We start from the raw sequence: 20,457 nt of genomic DNA, 5'->3' as shown, positions 1-20,457 counted from the left end.
GGAATCGCATAGATATTTAACAATACTTACATGAAATCTGGTTTTTTTAGTCAGGATTTTGCTAAAATATATTTTCCCCAACTATATTTAAGTTCCATATTAAGAGCCAACCTTCAATTTAGTAAATTCCTGGTTTATTCTCGTTTATTCCCATGGAAAGTTTCCAACTTTGAAAATTCCCGGAATTTTGCAACCCTAACTATAGCTGAATAACTATTGAGGTGTTTCAGTGTTTGCTCTTTGTGAGATGAGGGTTTGTTTCTTTCAGGCTTTTAGGTGGAGGTCAGTGCGGGAAGCCCTTGAGTCAAACCGGTAGACTAGTGACATAAAATGTCTATTCTTTTGTTATTTCCCTTCCACTTATGTTAGTGTGAATAACAACCTTTGCTTACAATGGCCGACACAGAGACTGTGCCGTCCTCCATACTTACTCCCAACACTTCCTCCCTCAAAGTTTTGTTAGCTAACTTCCCATTGTTTATCGACCACTTGAACTCGCCGTCCAGGCCGGGCCTGTTTCCTGCCCTCAGTGAATGGACAACAAAAGAGCAGATAATTATGGAGTTCACAGGAGGATCTGAAAATATCCGATCACTTCTTAGACGGTGTTTGATAAATAAGCTTGAAGGTCAGCACATGGGAAGACTTTCCATGTTGCTATGACAACAAGGTGGAAATCTGAGCGGGATCATTGGAGTAGAATCAGAAGGGGAAGAAAGCTAGCAGGCCGTTTAAACGAGACATGAACTCATTGGGTGGGAAAAACTGCAATCCTGGAAGAGTGGCGGAGCTGATCTGAGCTTAAGGGTGCCCTCTCTATTGTGTGCCACCAAACAGAGAACAAAACAGGTTCTAACTCAACCGCCAATGCATGTGAAATGCTTCCCTGTCGGAGGCAATTGGGTCAAACAATCTTATTCCCGCTCTATATATAGCCGTCTTCTCAGGTGACTGTGGTATAGCTGGTTGGCCCCATTAGCCACATGTCACACCAGCATTGTGCAGGTGAGGATCTTTTCTTCCTCACAGCCTGTGTGGATTTGAACTCTATCAAGTCAGGAATGACCTGGAAAAAACATACATGTTGATAACCTGAGGCACCTCTTAACCACCTCGGTTTCCAATTTCTTCTGTGTGAAAGGAAACTGTCTCTACATTGAATCAGAGACAGGAGGCTGTTTTTATTGTTGCCTTGAGCTGTACCACACAGTCCACGTGTGAAGGTCATACAGCTGACATACGCCAGACTGTGGACAATGCTTGCAGCGAGGAAGCATGCATGGTGCCCAAATGCACCAAAAAGGTCTGGTGTTTATTTCTTGAGACGCTTTGGGGAATCTGAAGCCTGTTGAGGACTTTTAATTACTAGCCTGTTTTTCATGATGTAAATAAAGAAGCAGCAGCACTATGAAACAACACTCAGCTGTTTCTCTTGGGCTGCTGCTCATTCTTTGGTTGCCTTGCACAAAGCAGCTGTGATCATTATGGGTCTCCATGGTCCATTCAGCCAGTGTGTGTCCACAAAGACCTGCGAGACACTGGGATTTTCAGTGCTCTGTTTTAATATTGAGAGGCCCCCTCGTAAGGCCCCCATGCTTTGAGGCTGATATCTAAACAGAGCTTAAAAGCACTCGGATGGACCTGACTTTGAGGGCTTGAGGAATCTCGATGCCCGTCTTGCTGCATACCATGCAGTCCATGGCTCCTCTCTGAGGAGACTTTCTCAGAAAGGTCACAATTATGTTCTCACTACAGCTTAAGCGTAGCTGTGTTTGAAGTCAACTGCGTTGCCTCTGCTTTGGAATCTACTTCCAAGAAACAGCCGAAACATTAAGGCAGCATCAACACATATCATCCTCATGCCTATTTCAGATCATGCATTCATAGTAAGGACTTGCCGAAGATACTTAGAGCAAAATGTCTTGTCTCTGCAGGGAGAAACTTGTTGTGTTACCTTGTAATTTAGAGGAAATCTTAGCCTCAAGTAGATGAAACTGATACTCACTATCAGTAAAGTTGCCACTTAAATCTGGGGTTGGTAGTCAGATTTAGATACACTTTTTGTTGTACTGGTTACAATGATCTTTATGTCCCGATGGCAATCAATACATAATGTGTTCTTAAAAAAGAGGGAAAGAAGCCGCTATCTACAACCGGAGTAAACCTGGGAAAACACCAACCAATCACCGTCATTAGGGTCCAATTTATGAAACCAATCAAATCCTGTCCTGCTGTTCTGCCCGCCTCCTGCGTGTACATTTCCCTGGCGCTCACTCCGAGTCCCCGTCCCCTGCCACTGCTTCCCCTGCCTCTATTTACTGCCCCTCTCGCTTAACCTCGGGCCTGTCCCCTCTGACCCGATGAGGTGCTTTACTCAGGACTGTAGTCCGGATCAGAGTCTAAAAACCTCTCACCACGGGGGCTCTGACAAGCAAAAAAAGTAATGACATTTAGTAAGTCCTACGGAAAATGTATACTATAGCTTTTCTCCTGATATCGTGTCAGCGGTACAACTGGATAATGCAAGCATGACAGTTGTGAGTACTAACAATAGCCATGTTTGTTTGTGTTTTTAATTTTCACTATTATAATGATTTGGTGTTATCCTCCCGCTTAGTGAGACACGAGTTAACGTAGAACAAAACGCAAACGATGTGCTGAGGACCGGTTTTGAATCAGTCGTGATCATATGGTCGCAAAGCAGCGGCGCTCGTGCATGTGAGCGGGGGCGCCGTTTTGGAAGAGCTCTGAGGGGAGGGGATATACAGAGTCCTGAGGAAATGCTACATTTAAATTCATGCTAGTTTTCCGTGACTACCAACCCCAGCTTTAACTATATAACCATATTTGCTTTTTGTGAAGCTAGCTTCAGATGTCAGATGCAGTGTAGCATCCAAAACAAACACCAGCTAGTGTCAACTGAAACCAAGGTTTCTCTCCTGAAGGGTGATCAATGTATGATGTAAAAACTGGAGATTTAGAGATGAACAAAATCTACACAGATCTGTTCTTCTTCCTGTGTAAAGGAAACACCCGCAGAACTCCACATCCATACTTTCTTATTCATATGAAGCAAGTAATTATTAACAGTCGCACCTCTTGCCAGTACACAGGTGACTTATGATTACATTGTTGCTGCACCTCCAAAACTCTTCAATGATATCATTTGTATCTTTGACTATAAGCTAGCTTGTGTCTGTCTCTGTTCTCTTGGTTTGTTGACAATATACTGTATGATGTGATCCCCAGTTCACCAGCAAGTCAGAACTAGTGACAACACCACCTCATGTTTGGCTTTCGTTTAAGTAGTATTCAGGCCAACTGCCCTCACTTTGGGCTAAAAGTGGCGCATGTCGTCATACCTCCTCAGGTTAAGAGTGATGACTGTAGATAATGATGTAATAGGTAGTGTCTCACTCACTCTCACAGTTGGCACTAACAGTGTGTGTCTGGTTATTTTGGTGGAGGAGGGGAGGTGGAAGGAATTTGTCATGTTGGCTTTTGGAGTTTGGAGAGGGCGTTTCTCATTTCCTTTGGGTTAACCTGAGTGATGTTTATTGTTACAGTGAGGATGAGCAGCCAGCTCCCACACATCACACATCACACAGCAGTCAGCACTTCCTCTGGCTAAGATAACTAGTCTATGTTATACTGAACTTACACAGCTCTACACAGAACAGAGGGAAACAGTTCTGAGTTGTGTTTCTTTCTGTGAAACACCGGGCACTTGACTTGCTTTCGTTTTTAGTTGTCAGATACTTAAGCACCCGAGGATGGGATTCAGACACCACATTCTTGAGATTTACATGGATCAAGTTCCAGTTTTGCACTTCTGACCTCCCTGTAATCTTTCAGTATTTTCATAACAAGAACAATATAAGAACACAGAATAGATCACTCTTATTTTCAAAAAATCCTTGTTTTATTATTTCTCGTCTGCCATCTGATTGGTTGTTCTTCCACAAATTTGTAGTTTTCATATAAGTGATCTATCGGCAATGTACCAGTTTTGGATTATATTATGCATACATTCTTTAATAGGGTAATACCCAAGCGGCAACCTCCAGTCTCAAACTATAAAGCCCATGCGGAAGTGTTATAAACTGCAGTTCATCGAGTATCCACTTGAAACCACATAGACACGAATTCAATGAAGACGATCTTTGCAGCATTAATAAACATGTTTACAGCCTGGTTCAAAAAACGGCTTGGTTCTACGTAGCTCCTTTCTCTATCAGCACACACTGTGCGGAGGGTGAATTTTTTTCTAACACAATGGTTCAGAAGATATTAAGATTACGAGTTTTTGCCCAAATAAGGACATGACTGACTTGACTCCCGGACGGGAACACATAGCGGTTGGCTAGGAGGCTCAAACCCCGCCTCTTTACGTCACACTCTGCCTGGTTGAGTTCTGCATTTCCAATATGGCTGCTGCCAACGATTGGCTTCAAAACAGTGCTCAGGAACAGATGGGTGACGTCACGGATACTACATCCATATTTTATACAGTCTATGGTAATACCATATGGTTAATAAATGTACAAGTGGCTGGTTCAACTTTTTATTGTAAGAAATTTTGAAGTGATATCTCACCTCACTGTGACTTGTTGGCGTCATTAAACCAGAGTTGTTGCACTGTACTGTGGCATGCTGGAACAGTCTGAGAACATGCAATGTTGGATTTAGTTAGCAATATAGTTTACTAAGAATTAGTTAATCCAGATCCCATTATCAACTATGCTATACGCACTCTACGGTAACTCTCCAGGGACATGTGGTTCAAAAAGGCGTAATCATAAACCAAACACAGGATAGTCTGTTATACTAGAACTAACAACCTTGTGGCTAGCGGCAGCTGCCGTTCTCTGTATACCAACATGCCGCTCCGTAGCTAGTGTCATGCAACCGGGCGGGTTTCGATCTTGCTGTCACTCCCAAAGTTTACGTTCTCTGTCTCGCAACCGGATTCTGCCATCTTGAATCACACACCGTCTTTTGAGAGGTGCGTTCAGAGCAGCCTCAGATTTAAGCGTGCCATAATGCAGACGCACCATTACTTATTTTTTGTTAAAAGAAAAAGAACAGTGCACCTCAACTCTCTTATCTCTTGTGCATCTATTATCAAGGCAAACACAAGTATCAGATAGGGACTCAGTATCAGCAAATATTTTTAAAAATCTGATCGGGATCCCTACTAAGAATTGGGGTAGTTTGATGTCTGTTTGTCTGAGTATACCATTAGGTGAAAGACATTAGTAGCACTTATTAAAGTTGGTGATGTCTGTATTTCCTCTGCACATGTCCGTACTGTACCTCTGTTTTATCAAATGTTCTGAAGACTTTTCTCCTAGCTCGTATGATAAAGAAACACTGTTGATGCTGGATCACTCAGAAATAAATGTCGTCCTTGGCAGAACAAGGGCCACAGGAAATTGGTTTTGAACTACAGCAGACAAACAGAGAAGGATGGGTCGTGAAGAGCTATAATATACAAATAATAGGGAGCCATCAGGTTCCTGAAGTCAATGTAGAAGGTCACTGTTCTGAAGTTACAACGTTTTTTTGAAATCCAAAGAAGGAATGTTTCAAAGTGGGTGACTTCGGTCAAAATTTGGTGCAAGTGGTAGGATAACTTAAATTAACTGTTAAATTGTCCTGAAAGAAGAAGAGAATATCTGAACATGAGGCTATAACTTCTAGCTAACTTGTAGGATGTGCGTCATGAGGGATGAACATACAAATTCAATAACGTGTGAACATTTATCATGTTAACCTGGGAATAAACAACTTCAATGTATCATAAAATAACATACGACACAGCTCTGTTACACTGATTGACTAGATACCTGCTTGTTGGTGATAACTAGTGCAAGAGATATGGATCAAAAAAAAGAAAACACTTGGTTTAGTAAGAACTCTAAAGAATCATCGATGTTATACAAGATCAAGTGACTTACAGGCAAAATCAAGGCACTTAACTTTTTGAGCAGCTTTCATTTTAGAGACAAGCTGCTGCTTGAAAGAGGCAGCAACGTGAAAGTACCTAATCTCTCTAATCCGATTGTGTTAGTGGCTAAGTTTGGTATTTGTTTTCTCCCCGTGAAACCAATTATTCCACCGAAGATGCTACAACTGTGCATTTATTTCAAGAGAAAGGACGCTGGGTTGCATCTGCCGGATTTCATCTGTGTTTTTTTTTCTCTGTCTGCTTTGGAATGAACACAGCTGCAGGTTTCTGTGCTACCTTGAAACTGCATTTCAAAACATGATCTATAGTTGCGTTTGTTTGAGTGAAACCCCAAGAATATTTCAAAGATTTTTGGACCAGCCAAGGCCAACTTAAGGTGCAAGGCTCATCGGGGATTTCCCCCATGCCTCCACTTCACCTAACTGATTCAGTGAGCTCTGCCTCACTGTTTTCTCTGACACCATAAAGGATGAAATGAGATGAGGCAGATCGATAGCCTGTCTTAACAGCAGCAGTAAGAGAACCTAGATATATAAAGTCTGGCATCTGCAAGGACTGTGTGTTTTGTTTGCAGACAGCATACCCTTATTTGGTTGAAACTATTCTTTTCTCTTCATTGGAAAGATTGCTCTGCTGCTAATAATACAGTAGCTTACCCTGTAGGAACCTATACTGTGTTCAGAGGGTTAGAAACCCAAAATCCCACACTGCTGTGTTTAGTCATGTAGGTTTTCACCAATGTCCAACAACATAAGACTATAAATAATTCCAAAGTAAACAAGCACATCCAAGAATCTGCAGCTTGGACCCTGAGTTGGTGTTACACTGCTTAGCTCTGAGGATTCTAAAATGCACACTGTCTCGGCGGAAAGCACAGAAAGCAACTTTGCAGGCGCCCAAGTTCATCCTTATAGCATCAATTACATGTGGAATTCAGGGCATTTGACCGAGTGTTTTCCTGCATAACAAGATAGCAGAACTTGTCCTTTTCTGTTTAAATATTGAAGCATTCTTTCCATGCACCCCTCCACTGATGACCTGCAGGATTGGGAGTGCTGTGGGAAAGCTCTCAGGCGGGTGCCAGCTAAGCAGTATGAAATGCGGATGTACTCTGTTTTGCTATTGCTATGTTAGGTTTTCGAGGACATTTTGTATTGTTTGGATAGTTCTGCGTTAAAAAAAACAACATGCATGTGTTTGAGCAGTTCTTTTTCCAGGTGAACAGAGGAAATGGCCTCTGTCCTGTCCTATGAATAGAAACTGCCCTGCTTGTGTTGATGACTAATTTCAATGGTTTTATATGACCGGCAATCGATGCATTTCTGCTCTTTTGTTGTGGCTCTGAGTGACTGAATTTGTTATTTTTTTCTGTCCTAGGGGCCCTACAGGGAGGACTCCAAGATTGTTACCATGTTTAAGGCAGTGCTAAAGAAGAACAGAGATGGAGGAAAGGGGAGTAAGAAAGATTCAGGTATGTAAGAGATCCAGATAAAACCCCCCCCCCAAGCATGCTAGGTTTCAGGAAACAAATACCGTCATACCCCAGAGACTTATACACAAACTGTGTTTCAGAGGCAGATGTGCAAACACTTCTGATCATCTTATTCTGACTTGGGACCAGTGTTAATTTTAGTGGCTATTTTCAGATTTAGTCTTAGTCTTTAGACAAAAAAGCCTGTTAGTTTTAGTCACATTTTAGTCTTTTCAGCCCTTTATAGTCTTAGTCTAGTTTTAGTCGACAAAGATGACTACTAAGTGTTAAAATCGTCAACATTTGTAATATCTAAGTTAAATGATTCATCCTGTCCCTACAAAAAAATTAAAAGAAAACATTCTTGATGTGATTGCTGTGACTGTATTTAGATTATCTTGATTCAAAGAAAAATGACATGAAAGGGCTGTATTGCACATTTATGATGGTCCCTGAATGTACCTGCAGTGACAGGCGCACTGGACAGACAGTCAGTTGAAAAACATTTATCGTCATAATTTCGTTAACGAAATTAACACTGCTTGGGACATTTTTCAAAGCGCCTCTATTGACACCTTGCTCAGTAACATGTAAGAACTGCAGGATAAAGACAATATTAAGATACTTAAAGTCATTCTCCATCCATATAATTTGGCTTTTATTGGTCTCGTATCAAATTTTTGAAAATTCTGGTATTGTAACAACTCTAGATAAAAGCGGATAAGCCACGGTAAGTCTCAAGTGAACATTCGAAACATCTTATCAAGCTGTGGTTTGCAGTTATACACAATGAATGATTTAATGTTTGCGGCTCTGTCTGTGAGGTAAAGTATGTGGTTCTTATTGACTGACACAAGTAAATACCTGCAGTAAGAGCTCGTAAACATGATTTCATGAAAGGAATAAAGTAAACACAGTTCAAGTTAGGTTGTTTACTCAAAACTAGAGATAGACCGATATGTTTTTTTCAGGTCTGATACCAATTATTAGTAGTCAAGGAGGCCGATAACCGATATTTGGAGCTGTAACTGCTGCAGGCGGAAGAGCACGTCTGTGTTGCGGCTGTGCGAAAACGAACTGACTTTCCGGCGGCAAATCCAAGTGGAGCGTACACCTAAACAGAAGTGAGTGCTTGGAATGGAATCTTTTAAAAAATCCCTAAATCACGTAGCAGAAATGACACCGTCACCGCCTAGCTTGCGTTCCATTTCTCCCTGCAGTTTCTGATTGGCTGTTGCCCGTGCCGTGGCTCTGCATGAAACCAATCAGAGGGTGTAGTGACACTAGACAGAGAGGCGTGGCTGCATCAGGGCTAAAACAACCCAGTTTTAAAATGATCTCTTATCGGCCGTCGGATTTTAAAAAAAGGCTAATGCCGATATGCGTCAAAATGCTGATAATCGGCCTGGTCGATAATCGGCCTGGTCGATAATCGGCCTGGTCGATAATCGGCCTGGTCGATAATCGGCCTGGTCGATAATCGGCCTGGTCGATAATCGGCCTATCCCTACTCAAAACAAAACTAAAAAACAACAATGCTGAAGGCAGGTTGTGTGGGGGCTGCTGTGTGTGGTAGTGTTCATTTTAAGATGACATATTCTAATATTTAGTTTGTTTAAGACTAAAAGCACATTTCCTGTACCTCCGATAGAACTTGAATTATACAAAAATATTCATGGAAAAGTTATTGAACATTTTGTTAAATATAGAGTTTTACAATGCTGTTGTATATAAATGATCCACAATGCATCACTTAAGGGCAGGCTCAGTCCATCTAGGGATGATGTGGAGAAAGTCACAACTGTGTAATCTTGCATGCTGTACTCCAAAATAGACGTAGCCCCAGCCTGCACTGGCTCACTGCGTCTCAAAAATCATTCACGGTTCATATGAGCATTGGCACACTGAAACTTCTAAATCTGTTTTAACTAGGTTCTGACTGTGGAGACAACCCAGCCATTGTGTCATAACAGATGTTTTCTTTTCCTTTTTTGAGATCTGAAGTTTTTTTTCCCAAACATGACCAAACATGAGTCACTCTCAGTAATTCATTGTTGACTCTTCTCTTGTTCATACACCGGCCCCCCTCAAATGATCTGTCTTGACGAAGCAAATAGCCATTTATGCTTACAGTGCATCTACCAGCCTGGACTTGATTTACCACCTCAGGGACTGGTTTTTACAGGTAGTTTGGTTTAGTCACTGTAGACAGTAGGTACATGTCTCATAGCCCCGCTCTTTCTGTCTATGTCTGACGTGATTGTTTCACTCAATAGTCGGCGCTAAAAGTAAAGGCATCATTCACATTTATTGCTCTCCGGTACATTACAGAGGGAGGAGGGGGGCAGCTGGTATTGTTTTCTATCAAGCTGCTGTAACCTGTCTTACATGTATGAATCACTCTGATAACAGTTGCACATCCTCACCCAATACACACATATACGGTACACTTAAACACAGGAGATTTCTGCGTACGTGAAGTCTGGGAGCAGCAGAGTTTTATGGCGGGATACAGCTCCTTTATCCCAGCCTTACTCTCCCAGTTGGACACCATCCATCAAGCTAAGCAGCTCTGTCTCCCTTTCTCATGCTGGGACAATAAAATCTGGCCACTCCTATCTGTTGTTTAGGGCTCTTAGGACAGATGAGAGGTCACAGAGGTACAACAGCTAGCAGTGGTCACTTTGCGCCTCTGTTGTTCCTACATGGGGGAACATTTTCAACTGAATTTCTTTTTATTCTCAGGCCCCAATGGCTTTTAAGGTCAGACTTTATGAAAAGTTCAGATCATTGGCAAATAACTTGTAATAGTTAACATGTTGATAATATTCTTCACAAGATCTTGTTGTGAAGAGCTACATATGGTTAGTGTTTAAGTCAGGAATACAGTTTAATTGAGAATGTCATTACAGGTAGCTATGTCAATGGATGTGTTACATTTCCTTGTCATACCACCCTGTGTTTACTTGTCAATTGTCCTTGAGGAGGACAATTCTTCTGTAAATTCAGGTCCTTACTGGGCTCCTAAATGTGGTTTGTATAACAGATAGAGGCCCGTGTTAATCAAATTGGGTACACTGCAGTGCAGTTAACAGTCTCTGAGACAAGATAGTTCCATATTGCACATGAAATATTCACTTCACCTTCTGCAAGGCTTGAAAGAAGATTTAATTTGGATCCCAAATGGTTTGGGAGAGAAAGTTGTTTTAAAATGAAATGCCTGGTACAAGAGAGGTTTTTTTTTATATCCTTGCCTCTATATGTTTCCCTTTCTTTTTTTAATTTAGCAGGTACAGCATCAGTTTAAGGCTTGGTATTTTCTCATATTTCCAACAGTTAGTGCTTTTATGTATCTTTTATTTTTAGTGGATTTTGTAATGTGTTAAATTAAACTGTAACACGTAATTGTTTCTTAAAGTCCTGTTTGCACTCATAGAGCTGGACTAGTGTGTTAAGTGGTCAGTTTCATTGGATCAGTAACTGCCAAGCGGCAACCTATGGTCTCAAAATATGAAGCCCATGCAGAAGTGTTACAACTGCAGTTCATCGAGAATCCACTTGAGGCTGGCTGCAGAAACACCGGAAACCACATAGACACCAATTCAAAAAAGACGATCTTTGCAGCATTAATAAACATGTTTACAGCCTGGTTAAAAAAACGGGATTCGGTCTGAATAGCTCATTTCTCAATCGGCACACACTGCACGGGATGGTGACTTTTTTTCTAACCCGACTAAGATTATGAGTTTTGCCCATTTAAGGACATGACTGACTTGATTGACAGGTGGGAACACTGTAGCTGTTGGCTAGGAGGCTCGAAGCCCACCTCTTTACCTCACACTCACTCTCCAGCAGTTAGGTTGCATTCAGCATTACCAATATGCCTCCCACCGACGATTGGCTTCTAAACAGCGCTCAGGAACAGATGGGTGATGTCAGGGATACTACGTCCATTATTTATACAGTCTTTGGTAACTGCTAATGTGTTAGTAATGGAGTTCTTTAAATGTTTTCAGATACTTGTAAGTGTGAACACACTTTTTACAGGACACAGAAAGACATCAGTGTTTGGGATCATTTAGATATTATGCCAACAAGCTGTTATTTGTTTAAGAAATTAGCCTCCTGAGTTCCTGTGCATATCATAATGCTGAACAGTCTATAAAAAGCTCTATTCACACTCAAGCTCAGACTCACAGATTTTTTTCTCTCCAAAATGAATTTCAGTCCCAAAAATCCCATATTGTTGGCTATTTTTCATCGAAGTCATGCTGTGCAGACTTTCCATCCTTCAGACGGACCCGAAAGACAAAGTTCCTCTAAAGTCTGCTCAGCAACATATAATGGAAATCAGCGGAGGAGGACCTTGATAATGGTATAATTGCAAGATAGCTCAGCATATGTTGCTCATGACATGGTGGCTATGGACTGGAGGCAACTTTAAAGCAGTCAAGGAAACTTGGCCCCCATGCCAGATACCGCTACAGTCATTAGCTCTCCTCTGGGATCTCCCCAATGCCAAGACCACAAAAAAACACACAGCTTGCTAATTTAGTCTCTCCATCATGTGTTCCTCCTAGATCCTTCCTCCTCCTCCTCCTCCTCCTCCTCCTCCTCCTCCTCCTCCTCCTCCTCTTGACTTCTAGACTCAATCTGCAAGGAATCTGTGTGGAATTGGTCCTTTTAATCCCTTTTAAGTAGTCTCTTTTTTTTTATGGTCCGCCATTCCACAAGTGGGGATGCAAGTTTGCTGTGGCCTGCTGCCTTTGATGTCAGCATTCTCTGAGAAAGGTTACATTGCAGGCAGGCCTCACTGGAGTTAATAGATTTTGGACCCCAAGGCACAAGAAGATGATTATATTGTAAAGAATCAAACCGAGTTTTAATTGGTGCTCTCTTTGAGGATAGAGGCCCCTCTTGGAGTTTACTGCGAGTTTCACCTATGACTTCCCATTAAATCACAGCAGTGTCTGCTTTGTAGTTCACTGCAAAACAAATTACTTCTTCTAAGGGTTGTAGAATTGTTTTGGGATAGTCCCATGTGAGGATATGTTGCTTCCTGTCTTTCTCCCGATGCAAACATCCTTCTGCAGCTCTGTTGATATAGAAGCCAATAGTAATTCCAAACAGACGATACCCTGTGCATTGCAGTGATTTTCCTCCTCCTTGTGCATACACAGAGGTACTTGGACACCTCTTAATTTCTTTTGAAATGTCACTCTTATTCTCATTTCAACAAGAAGGCCTTTGCAGAAAGAGCGTTGAGGCACATAGGGTGATGCCAGTCCACAGTGCCCATAATAAAGTCACTTGTCATCAATTGGTTCTTCTTGCCAGCCTGAAGAAGTGCATGGGGCTTAACTTGATCACAGGCTAATCCCATGAATGTCTAGTTTCTGGCTAGGTTAAAGCTTTCTGGGGCAAGTAAATCTAAACTCGAAGCCCTGAATATCCCTTGGAAACACTTGAGAAAAAGCCTACATTTTCCCACCAATATTAAATTCACTTTTTAGCTTAAGTGATCTGCAGGCTGCTTCTTTTTTTTCACTTCTCTGAGGCCTCATGGCTGAATCTCATAAACTCAAACAAATGAAAGTGTTCTGTTGTGTCCGTTGCTGTAGCCCTGGGAGTGTTGTCAACCCTGTTCATTATGTGACCCAGAGAACCAGCATTTTTTGCCTCTGCTTTAATTGCTAAGCGTGTGACTGCATGTGCCTCTGAGGGCCCACCAGCTTGGGCTAACCACTCGTTGAGGCAGCTGCACGACAGTTGTCCGTCTGTTGTGGGTGACGCAGTGTTAATCACAGTAGCACGCTTTGCCGCGCACTCTTTGTGGCTGATAACGGTTTCAGCTGTTTATTCCTGCAACCCCCAACACACACACACACACACACACACACACACACACACACACACACACACACACACACACACACACACACACACACACACACACACACACACACACACACACACAAGCCATGTACACACAAACAGATATGCAACCATCTCCAGTTGGCAGGGAGTTCTCTCAGTTTTGTTTGGCAGTGAGGGAGACAGAAGCTACTTGTGCACCTGGCTGGATGGGAGGCAGCAGCCCCCTTGTTGATGGCCCGCACAGCAAATGGGGGTCAATCAAACTGACCAGCTTTAATTTCCCAGGCTGTATTCAAAGGGACAATAAGTGTCCTTTATGGACAGAAATGTCGAAATGAAACCAGAACTGTCAAAGAATGGAAACTTTCCATGGGAATTAACAGGAATAAACCAGGAATTTACTAAATTGAAAGTTGGCTCTTAATAGGGAACTTAAATATAGTTGGGGATTTTTTTTTTTAAGCATAATCCTGACTAAAACAACAGTTGAATATCATGCACATAGCACACTTCTGACGGTAGGGCTATAGAGACCACGCCCCCTACATGCACTTATTATTTGTTGAATGGGACTTTGTTGTAGGGAAAGCGGCTCTTTTCATTGAACATTTTAAATGGGACTTTGTAGGGATTGTATTTTTTGTAAATTTTTGAATGGTTTGGGTCAGGGGGATGAGTAATATTTAACTCAACATTCATGTTTTGGTCTTAATGAAATAATTGATTGTTCCATAAAATATTTAACACTGATAAAGTTCTACTTACAAATACAACTGTTTTAATTGTATTATTTTGGATGGATGTCTGCTTATAATAAAACAAATATTTATGCTGGCATATGATACCTTTCCATTGAATTACTCTCAATTCCCAGTTAATTACCATAAATTCTGATTAACTCTCATAAATTCCCTTAATTTCCAATTTGGAATATTTCCAAAATTCCCCAGTTTAACTTCCCATGGAAATTTTCCAACCCTTTGCAACCCTACTAATTACGAAGAAGAAGAGGAGTACATTATCTGTATATTGAACAGTACTGCAGTTGCACCACAAAGCCCCACTAAAATGAGACATACCTACTTTTTTTTTCAAATTCACTATATCTTGCCTCTTAAAAGTGAGCATGAGGCCACTCTACTTCGTCGAGGGTGCTTTTTTCTTATGACAATTTAAAATAATGAGAAACAACTGAGGATAAGCCGCTCTAGACAAAGATGTTCAACGTACTACTTTGCTGCCTTGCAGAAATGTTAAATCTTTAATGGCATTTTTAATTTAGAAGCAACCTCATTTAGATTTCAGGAGGATAAGTAAAAGATGAAGGGGAGTGTTCACGAGGTAGAGGATACATACACAAACTAATGGTGTGTGTTTAAGTGTGTGTGAGAGAGAGGCTATTAAGCACCGCATGCTGTTGCCTCAGCTGTGGCGGTGACTGGTACATGCCGTCTCTGCAGTTTCTGTGAGTTCCTGGGTGTTTTGACATGAAGCAGTGATTTGTTACTAGGGGTTAGACAACAGCAAATTGGTTACAAAGCCGGACTTTTTTTTGGTAGGATTTTGTAGGATTTCATATGGAGCTTGAAAAACTAAAGCACCACAAGGATGATAGAGGTCATAGGTTAACATTACGTGCTGGATTTCCTTCAGGGGGATACGATAGCCTCATAATAAATACTTCCTTTCTGAAGTTTGTAATCCTAAGTTTTGTCGGTGCCTGTCAGTGAGGTGGTGATAAAGCTGCTTATAATTTTGAAGCAGTCTTTTTCACTATTTTGTTGTTTCTGTGCTTTAGTTTGGAAGAACAGAGCAGCAGACAATGCAGAGATTGCAGCATTGATTTCTGTAATCTTTCATCTGTTGTCTGTGCCGTGTTTCCCTTTCTGTTGTGATTCAGTAAAATTGCAGCTGACATTGCAGGGATTCCTTCTCTGTTGTCTGTATTCTTTCTCTTTCAGATGCCCTCAGGGGTTTGCGAAGAGGAATTTTTACTGTTATGGGGAGACTTCCTTCAATAAACAATAACCACAGGTGGTTTAGCAGTTATTTGTTCAAACAGAAAAACAAGCTTTAAATACCAAAAACTCTACAGGCTTGCTTTAACCCTACATGTTCCTCTCCTTATTTGATCTTTTAAATGTATGCCAACCACTTTGGCTTCAGAACACTTATAGCCATCTAGCTGGCAAAGGAAGTGCTCCATGTTACCAATACGGGCTGCACAGATTTCTTTCCAAGCTCTTTTTTTCCTCCTCTAAGGTGTGTGGCATTCGTCGGTCAGGCGCATTCTTCCAACATCACAGTAGAGAAAACACCAAACCAGGTTCATCATGATCACAGTGAACCCTCTTACCTACATTTACATATACAAGGTGGCCGACCTTCACCTCACCTCACAGACATTTACAAACACAGCTCAGTACACAGTCTGCCCACAGGTTCCAGTGTCAAAGTGCCGATGTTAGCCTGCTTCTTCTCCACCAACAGCTGGGTGGCAGCCTCCTCCAAAGCCATATCTACCGCAGCCATTTTGAGACACGCTCCCTCCTTGTCCTGTGGCTTGTAAGGGAACTCAAAGAAAACTCCCTCATAGTTTTCTTCCAATGTGGGTGGAAGTTTTTAACTTTTTCTTTTATTAGGAGAGCTGCTCTTAAATCAAGGTTGAGCGAGAGCTCCAGGTGAAGAAGCACTGCAAGATATAGTGCTGGTGTCGGTCTCGATTAAAACCGTTGTTTGCTTAAAACAGCACAGGAAAACTAAAGTCCGTGATACTGTGATACAGAAATATGATAACTTAGAATGAATAATAGTTATTTTCCTACATTTCTCTGGGATTCCTTCAAACTTTAGAGAGCTGAACGGAGACTGACAGACAAACAAGATGCACACAGTCGACCGCAGGATGTCTAGACCACAGATTACATGCGGTGTGTGACCTGTACAGGACAGGAAGACAGACTCCATGTTATGCCACACACACACACACACACACACACACACACACACACACACACACACACACACACACACACACACACACACACACACACACACACACACACACACACATTGAGAAACAGAGAGAGAGGCAAGCAACCTCAAGAGACATTATTGACATCCTTTGATTAACCATAATAACTAGTGTTCAGACCAGAACCACTGACTCCTTTATCATCAGCTCATGGTTTTCCTTTTGGAAAACACTTTATTCTGAAAAAAACTCATGCAGCTTTGAGTTTGGGTAGTTTCACATTTGAGCCTTCAAGTCTCAAAATTCTGGGACAAACACATCTGTAGCTTTCACATAAGAACAAAACAAATGTTCTACTTATGTTACCATCTAGTGCTCTTCTGGTCATGTTAATTAAAAGAGAACTGTGAAGAGGCTTTTTGGCTCATGTTTGCTGTTTCAGCTCCCAGACATGTTTGTCTAGATCTCCATGTCCAGACAGTCATCACAGGGTTGAAAATGGTGGAGAAAAGAATGCACCTGATCTACAAAGAGGACCATTGAGTGTGCAGACCTACACGACTATCAAAGCACTATGCAGCCAGCAGGCAACCATTAGCAGGGCGTAGCTCAAACCACATCTTTCGCTAACACACACACACACACATACATACACACACACACTCATTCATGTACGAATACACACATTCACAAACACACACATACGCCTACAGACCTCAGGTGTATCCACATTAGACACACACCGTCTCTCCCTCTGTGCAAAGCAAAATAAGGGCTCTTGGAGAAAGCTGTGAACCTGCTCGGACAGTCTCACTGTTTTCTGTTTGCAGAGACTTCTACAACAAACACTAGGCTCTTCGGTTACATTTCAATTTTTCATCACATGACTAAGGACATGTAAGATGAAAGGCTATAGGTACATTTCGACCAAGAGTTCTGGGGTCTTTTAGCCCCCAGAACTACTTTACCCCAAACTAAAAGGTTCCTCTCCCCCCATTGTTGTCTGCGTTTCGACCGCGGGCTGAAGTCCCAGGTAGATTGTGCAAATCAGGCCAGTGACGTATGGAGAAAAAAAGTACAGAGAATATTTTTGAAATCTTAATAATCTTAGTCTTGCTTAGTATGCATTCACAGGAACTCCCTCTGTGTTTCAACAACTGTGTAAACTCCACAAACACCGTTATGTTCAGCTGAAAGTCCCAGGATATTTGAAAAGTACTACCCCCAAAGCAGGGGCTTTTCAGGGGGATGATCATCTACCCCTGAACTAAACTTAGACCCTGGTTCCTCTGGTTGAAACGCATGTAGTTCAGGGGTAAAGTCCCTAGTTCCGGGGTAAAGTTCCTGCGGTTGAAAAACGCCTTATGAAGCTCATGATTTCCTGATCATATGCCAAGGCTCTAAATAGACATGGTTGCCAAAATGTACTGATACAATCCTTAAATGGTGCTTCAGCTAATCATCCAGATTTACATTGATGCTATGGGGACTTTTTGGGAACCTTATGTTGTCCCACTTTTCATTTCTTGACATGTCATTAGAAAACACATAAATATTTCACATTTTAAAAACAAGACTAAGGCAGCAACCACTTTGAAGCCAGTTGCATTACAAGTTGTGAGTTTGTAACTTGAATACAGAGTAATAAAAGTCATGTCTCAAATTCATTCTGCAAGACCCACTTTAAATCAGTATTACATCCCATACACAGTTGTGAAGATTCCAATCCCCATTTCATTTCACCTCTTCTTTTAGCCTGCCATGTTCATTTCAGCAATTTCCCTTTTTAGTAACTCACCACCACATATGATTTCAAGATGACATAGAGGCTGTAATAAATATGTCAGCCAGTGATAACTTTCACATCTTTCTCATCTTTTAAGCTGCTTTAATCGTACTCATGCTTGATGCCATATTCCTATTCCGATTTTCATTGATGGATGTCGCCGGTAAGTGAGTTGTGCGCCAACATTACACCAACTTTTAATCCCATCTTCAAATCTCTGCTTGTCTGACTTGTTTCCCTCTTCGGTTGAAATCAGGTTGGATGATTCGAGACCTGTTTGAAACGCTTTGAAATAAAATTTTGGAATCTTGCAAAGTTAACTTGAACGTGCATTAGCTTGTACTTGCACATATTGCAAGTTCCCTTCGAAGTTGTTAGCATAACTAGGTATGCACCGATCCGATCCTGGTATTGGATATCATCTAGATCAGACTCAAAAGGCTAGATTGGATATCGGTGACAAGGGGCCAATATATAGTGCCGATCCATATGGCAGATCTATTCATCTCAGTTCTATGCTTTTCTGTGTTTACAATATCTATTGGTTATGAAGATTAACCCACCAGACTGCTGGTACACATTTGTAGTCTCTTGAATAGTGATACTGTCAGTTTAAAAATGTTTACTTTATTTTGGTTTACTAAGTCAGAAAAGCCTGAAGTTGCCAAAACATGATTCTATCCTCACATGAAGGAATAGAGATTGTTAAATCAATACCGGGATCGGATCGGCTAGTATCGGTATCGGTGCATCCCTAAGCATAACATGCATCTTGCTTACATTTAGATTGTATTTGGCTACCCATAGTTCTGTTTAAGTGACATCCAACTAATGACAAATGAATAAGAGCTGAACAGACAAGATAACGGTCAAATCTGTTCCTGCTGCTTCTGTCCAGTGGCTTCTGATAGGGAAGATTTTGGAGAATGGTTCCAAGAGGCCCTCCTGTCTGCCATAGCAGCCAACGACCACTCTCCATTACCCTAGTTTGGCTCTTGTACACTCAGCATCGATTGTGCCTCTGACCTTGGAAATGTCTGCACAGCAACAGACAAGAAGCCAAACAAATACATGCGGACTCTGTGGACGCAGGGGGTAATGTCATCTACAGCACAGCAACACATCAGTGATAGCCCCCCTTTATCCCAACCCCCCTTTCCATGAGAAAATAGTTGCTCTTGATACTTCAAAGAGGAGGAAAAACAGTTTATCAGCCAACATGCCAGGCTGCTTGAGATACACTTTGAAGGGACGATAGTGGCTGTTTTGGCGTTTCATTGGCTGGAGAGGTCAGCAGGCCACTGGTTGTTCTAATTACAGCGTGACCTGCCTGAGCTGGGCAGACACATTCCTTCTGTCTCTCTTCCGTTTTGCTTTCATACCTTGAACATCCTTTGTCTGTGATCAAAATTAGCCAGTTAAGTGTTGCTTCTTTGTGCAGAAGACCCAGAGGAAGCTCTCAGAAACACAGAGTACTAGCTGTCCATTGCCTACCTTCTGTCTGGTTGACTTTGATATATTTCCAAGTCTGTTTTTCTCATCTATTGCCATCTCTCTATGCAGACTTAACCCATGCTGTCACACTGTGTGACTCTAAGAAAAGTGTGTGTGGGAGTCTGTGGAGACCTCTGTTCAGTCTTGGGCTTGAGGGCCCCTCTCTCTCCCCTCTATGGCACTACGCTCTGCCCTGCCCTGTTCTGCATTTCTGAACACAGACTCTTTTTTTTGTAATTGTGCTTTCAGATGAATGTCTTGCCATCCCTGGCTCAGGAGGGTTTGAGACAGGCTGAACTAATGACCTCGGTTCTTTTGTGCCTATAGCCTCAAAGGAAGAGAGGATAGCCCTTATTGCAAAGAGCAGCAGTTTGCGTAGAGTACTCCATTTTCAACTTTACATCTCTCTTATTATAGAGGTGGCTTTTTAACCATCATGTTTTATTTGAAAACTCTGTCAGGGAGCCACTCTAATGGATGACAGAAGTGGTTGGAGTGGGATAGAATTTGTCTTGCGCGGTGTCAGAGGGTCTTGGTGTCAGATACTAACTCTGTTTCCATTATTAAGAATGAAAGTAAAAATAATCAGGGTATCATCAGCTTGATTTGAGTTGGAAAATAGCTTCCTATCAACCGTCTAAGCGCATTAAATGAGGCAAAAGTGATTGATGCTTAACCCACACAAATCCAACGGGATCACAGAGATTTTCAAAGATGGTCCAAAGCTGCAAGATTTTCCCTCGTCCTTGTTTGCTTTTGGGATTAGGCCCTATGGAAGGATTGGATGAACAGCTTTTGTTCCACATCCCTGTCCGTTTATCGTCTCTGAACAGGCCGTTGTCCAGGGGTTAGTGGTGTTCTCATGACCTCACCTGGCCCCAGAA

The 20,457-nt window shown here is 41.8% G+C and overlaps 1 protein-coding gene across 1 annotated transcript in view; it reads left to right on the top strand.

Moving 5' to 3' along the window:
* Positions 1-20,457, top strand: part of tanc1b (tetratricopeptide repeat, ankyrin repeat and coiled-coil containing 1b) — a 128,998-nt gene that overhangs the window by 7,530 nt on the left and 101,011 nt on the right. Inside the window, 1 exon segment of the mRNA XM_034694453.1 lies at positions 7,349-7,442. Coding sequence (XP_034550344.1) covers positions 7,349-7,442 — 94 coding nt within the window.

Source organism: Notolabrus celidotus, chromosome 10 (assembly GCF_009762535.1).
Source record: "Notolabrus celidotus isolate fNotCel1 chromosome 10, fNotCel1.pri, whole genome shotgun sequence".
Lineage (NCBI taxonomy): Eukaryota > Metazoa > Chordata > Actinopteri > Labriformes > Labridae > Notolabrus > Notolabrus celidotus.
The sequence above is the reverse complement of the archived record's forward strand: the minus strand, read 5'-3'. Positions and strand labels throughout refer to the sequence as shown.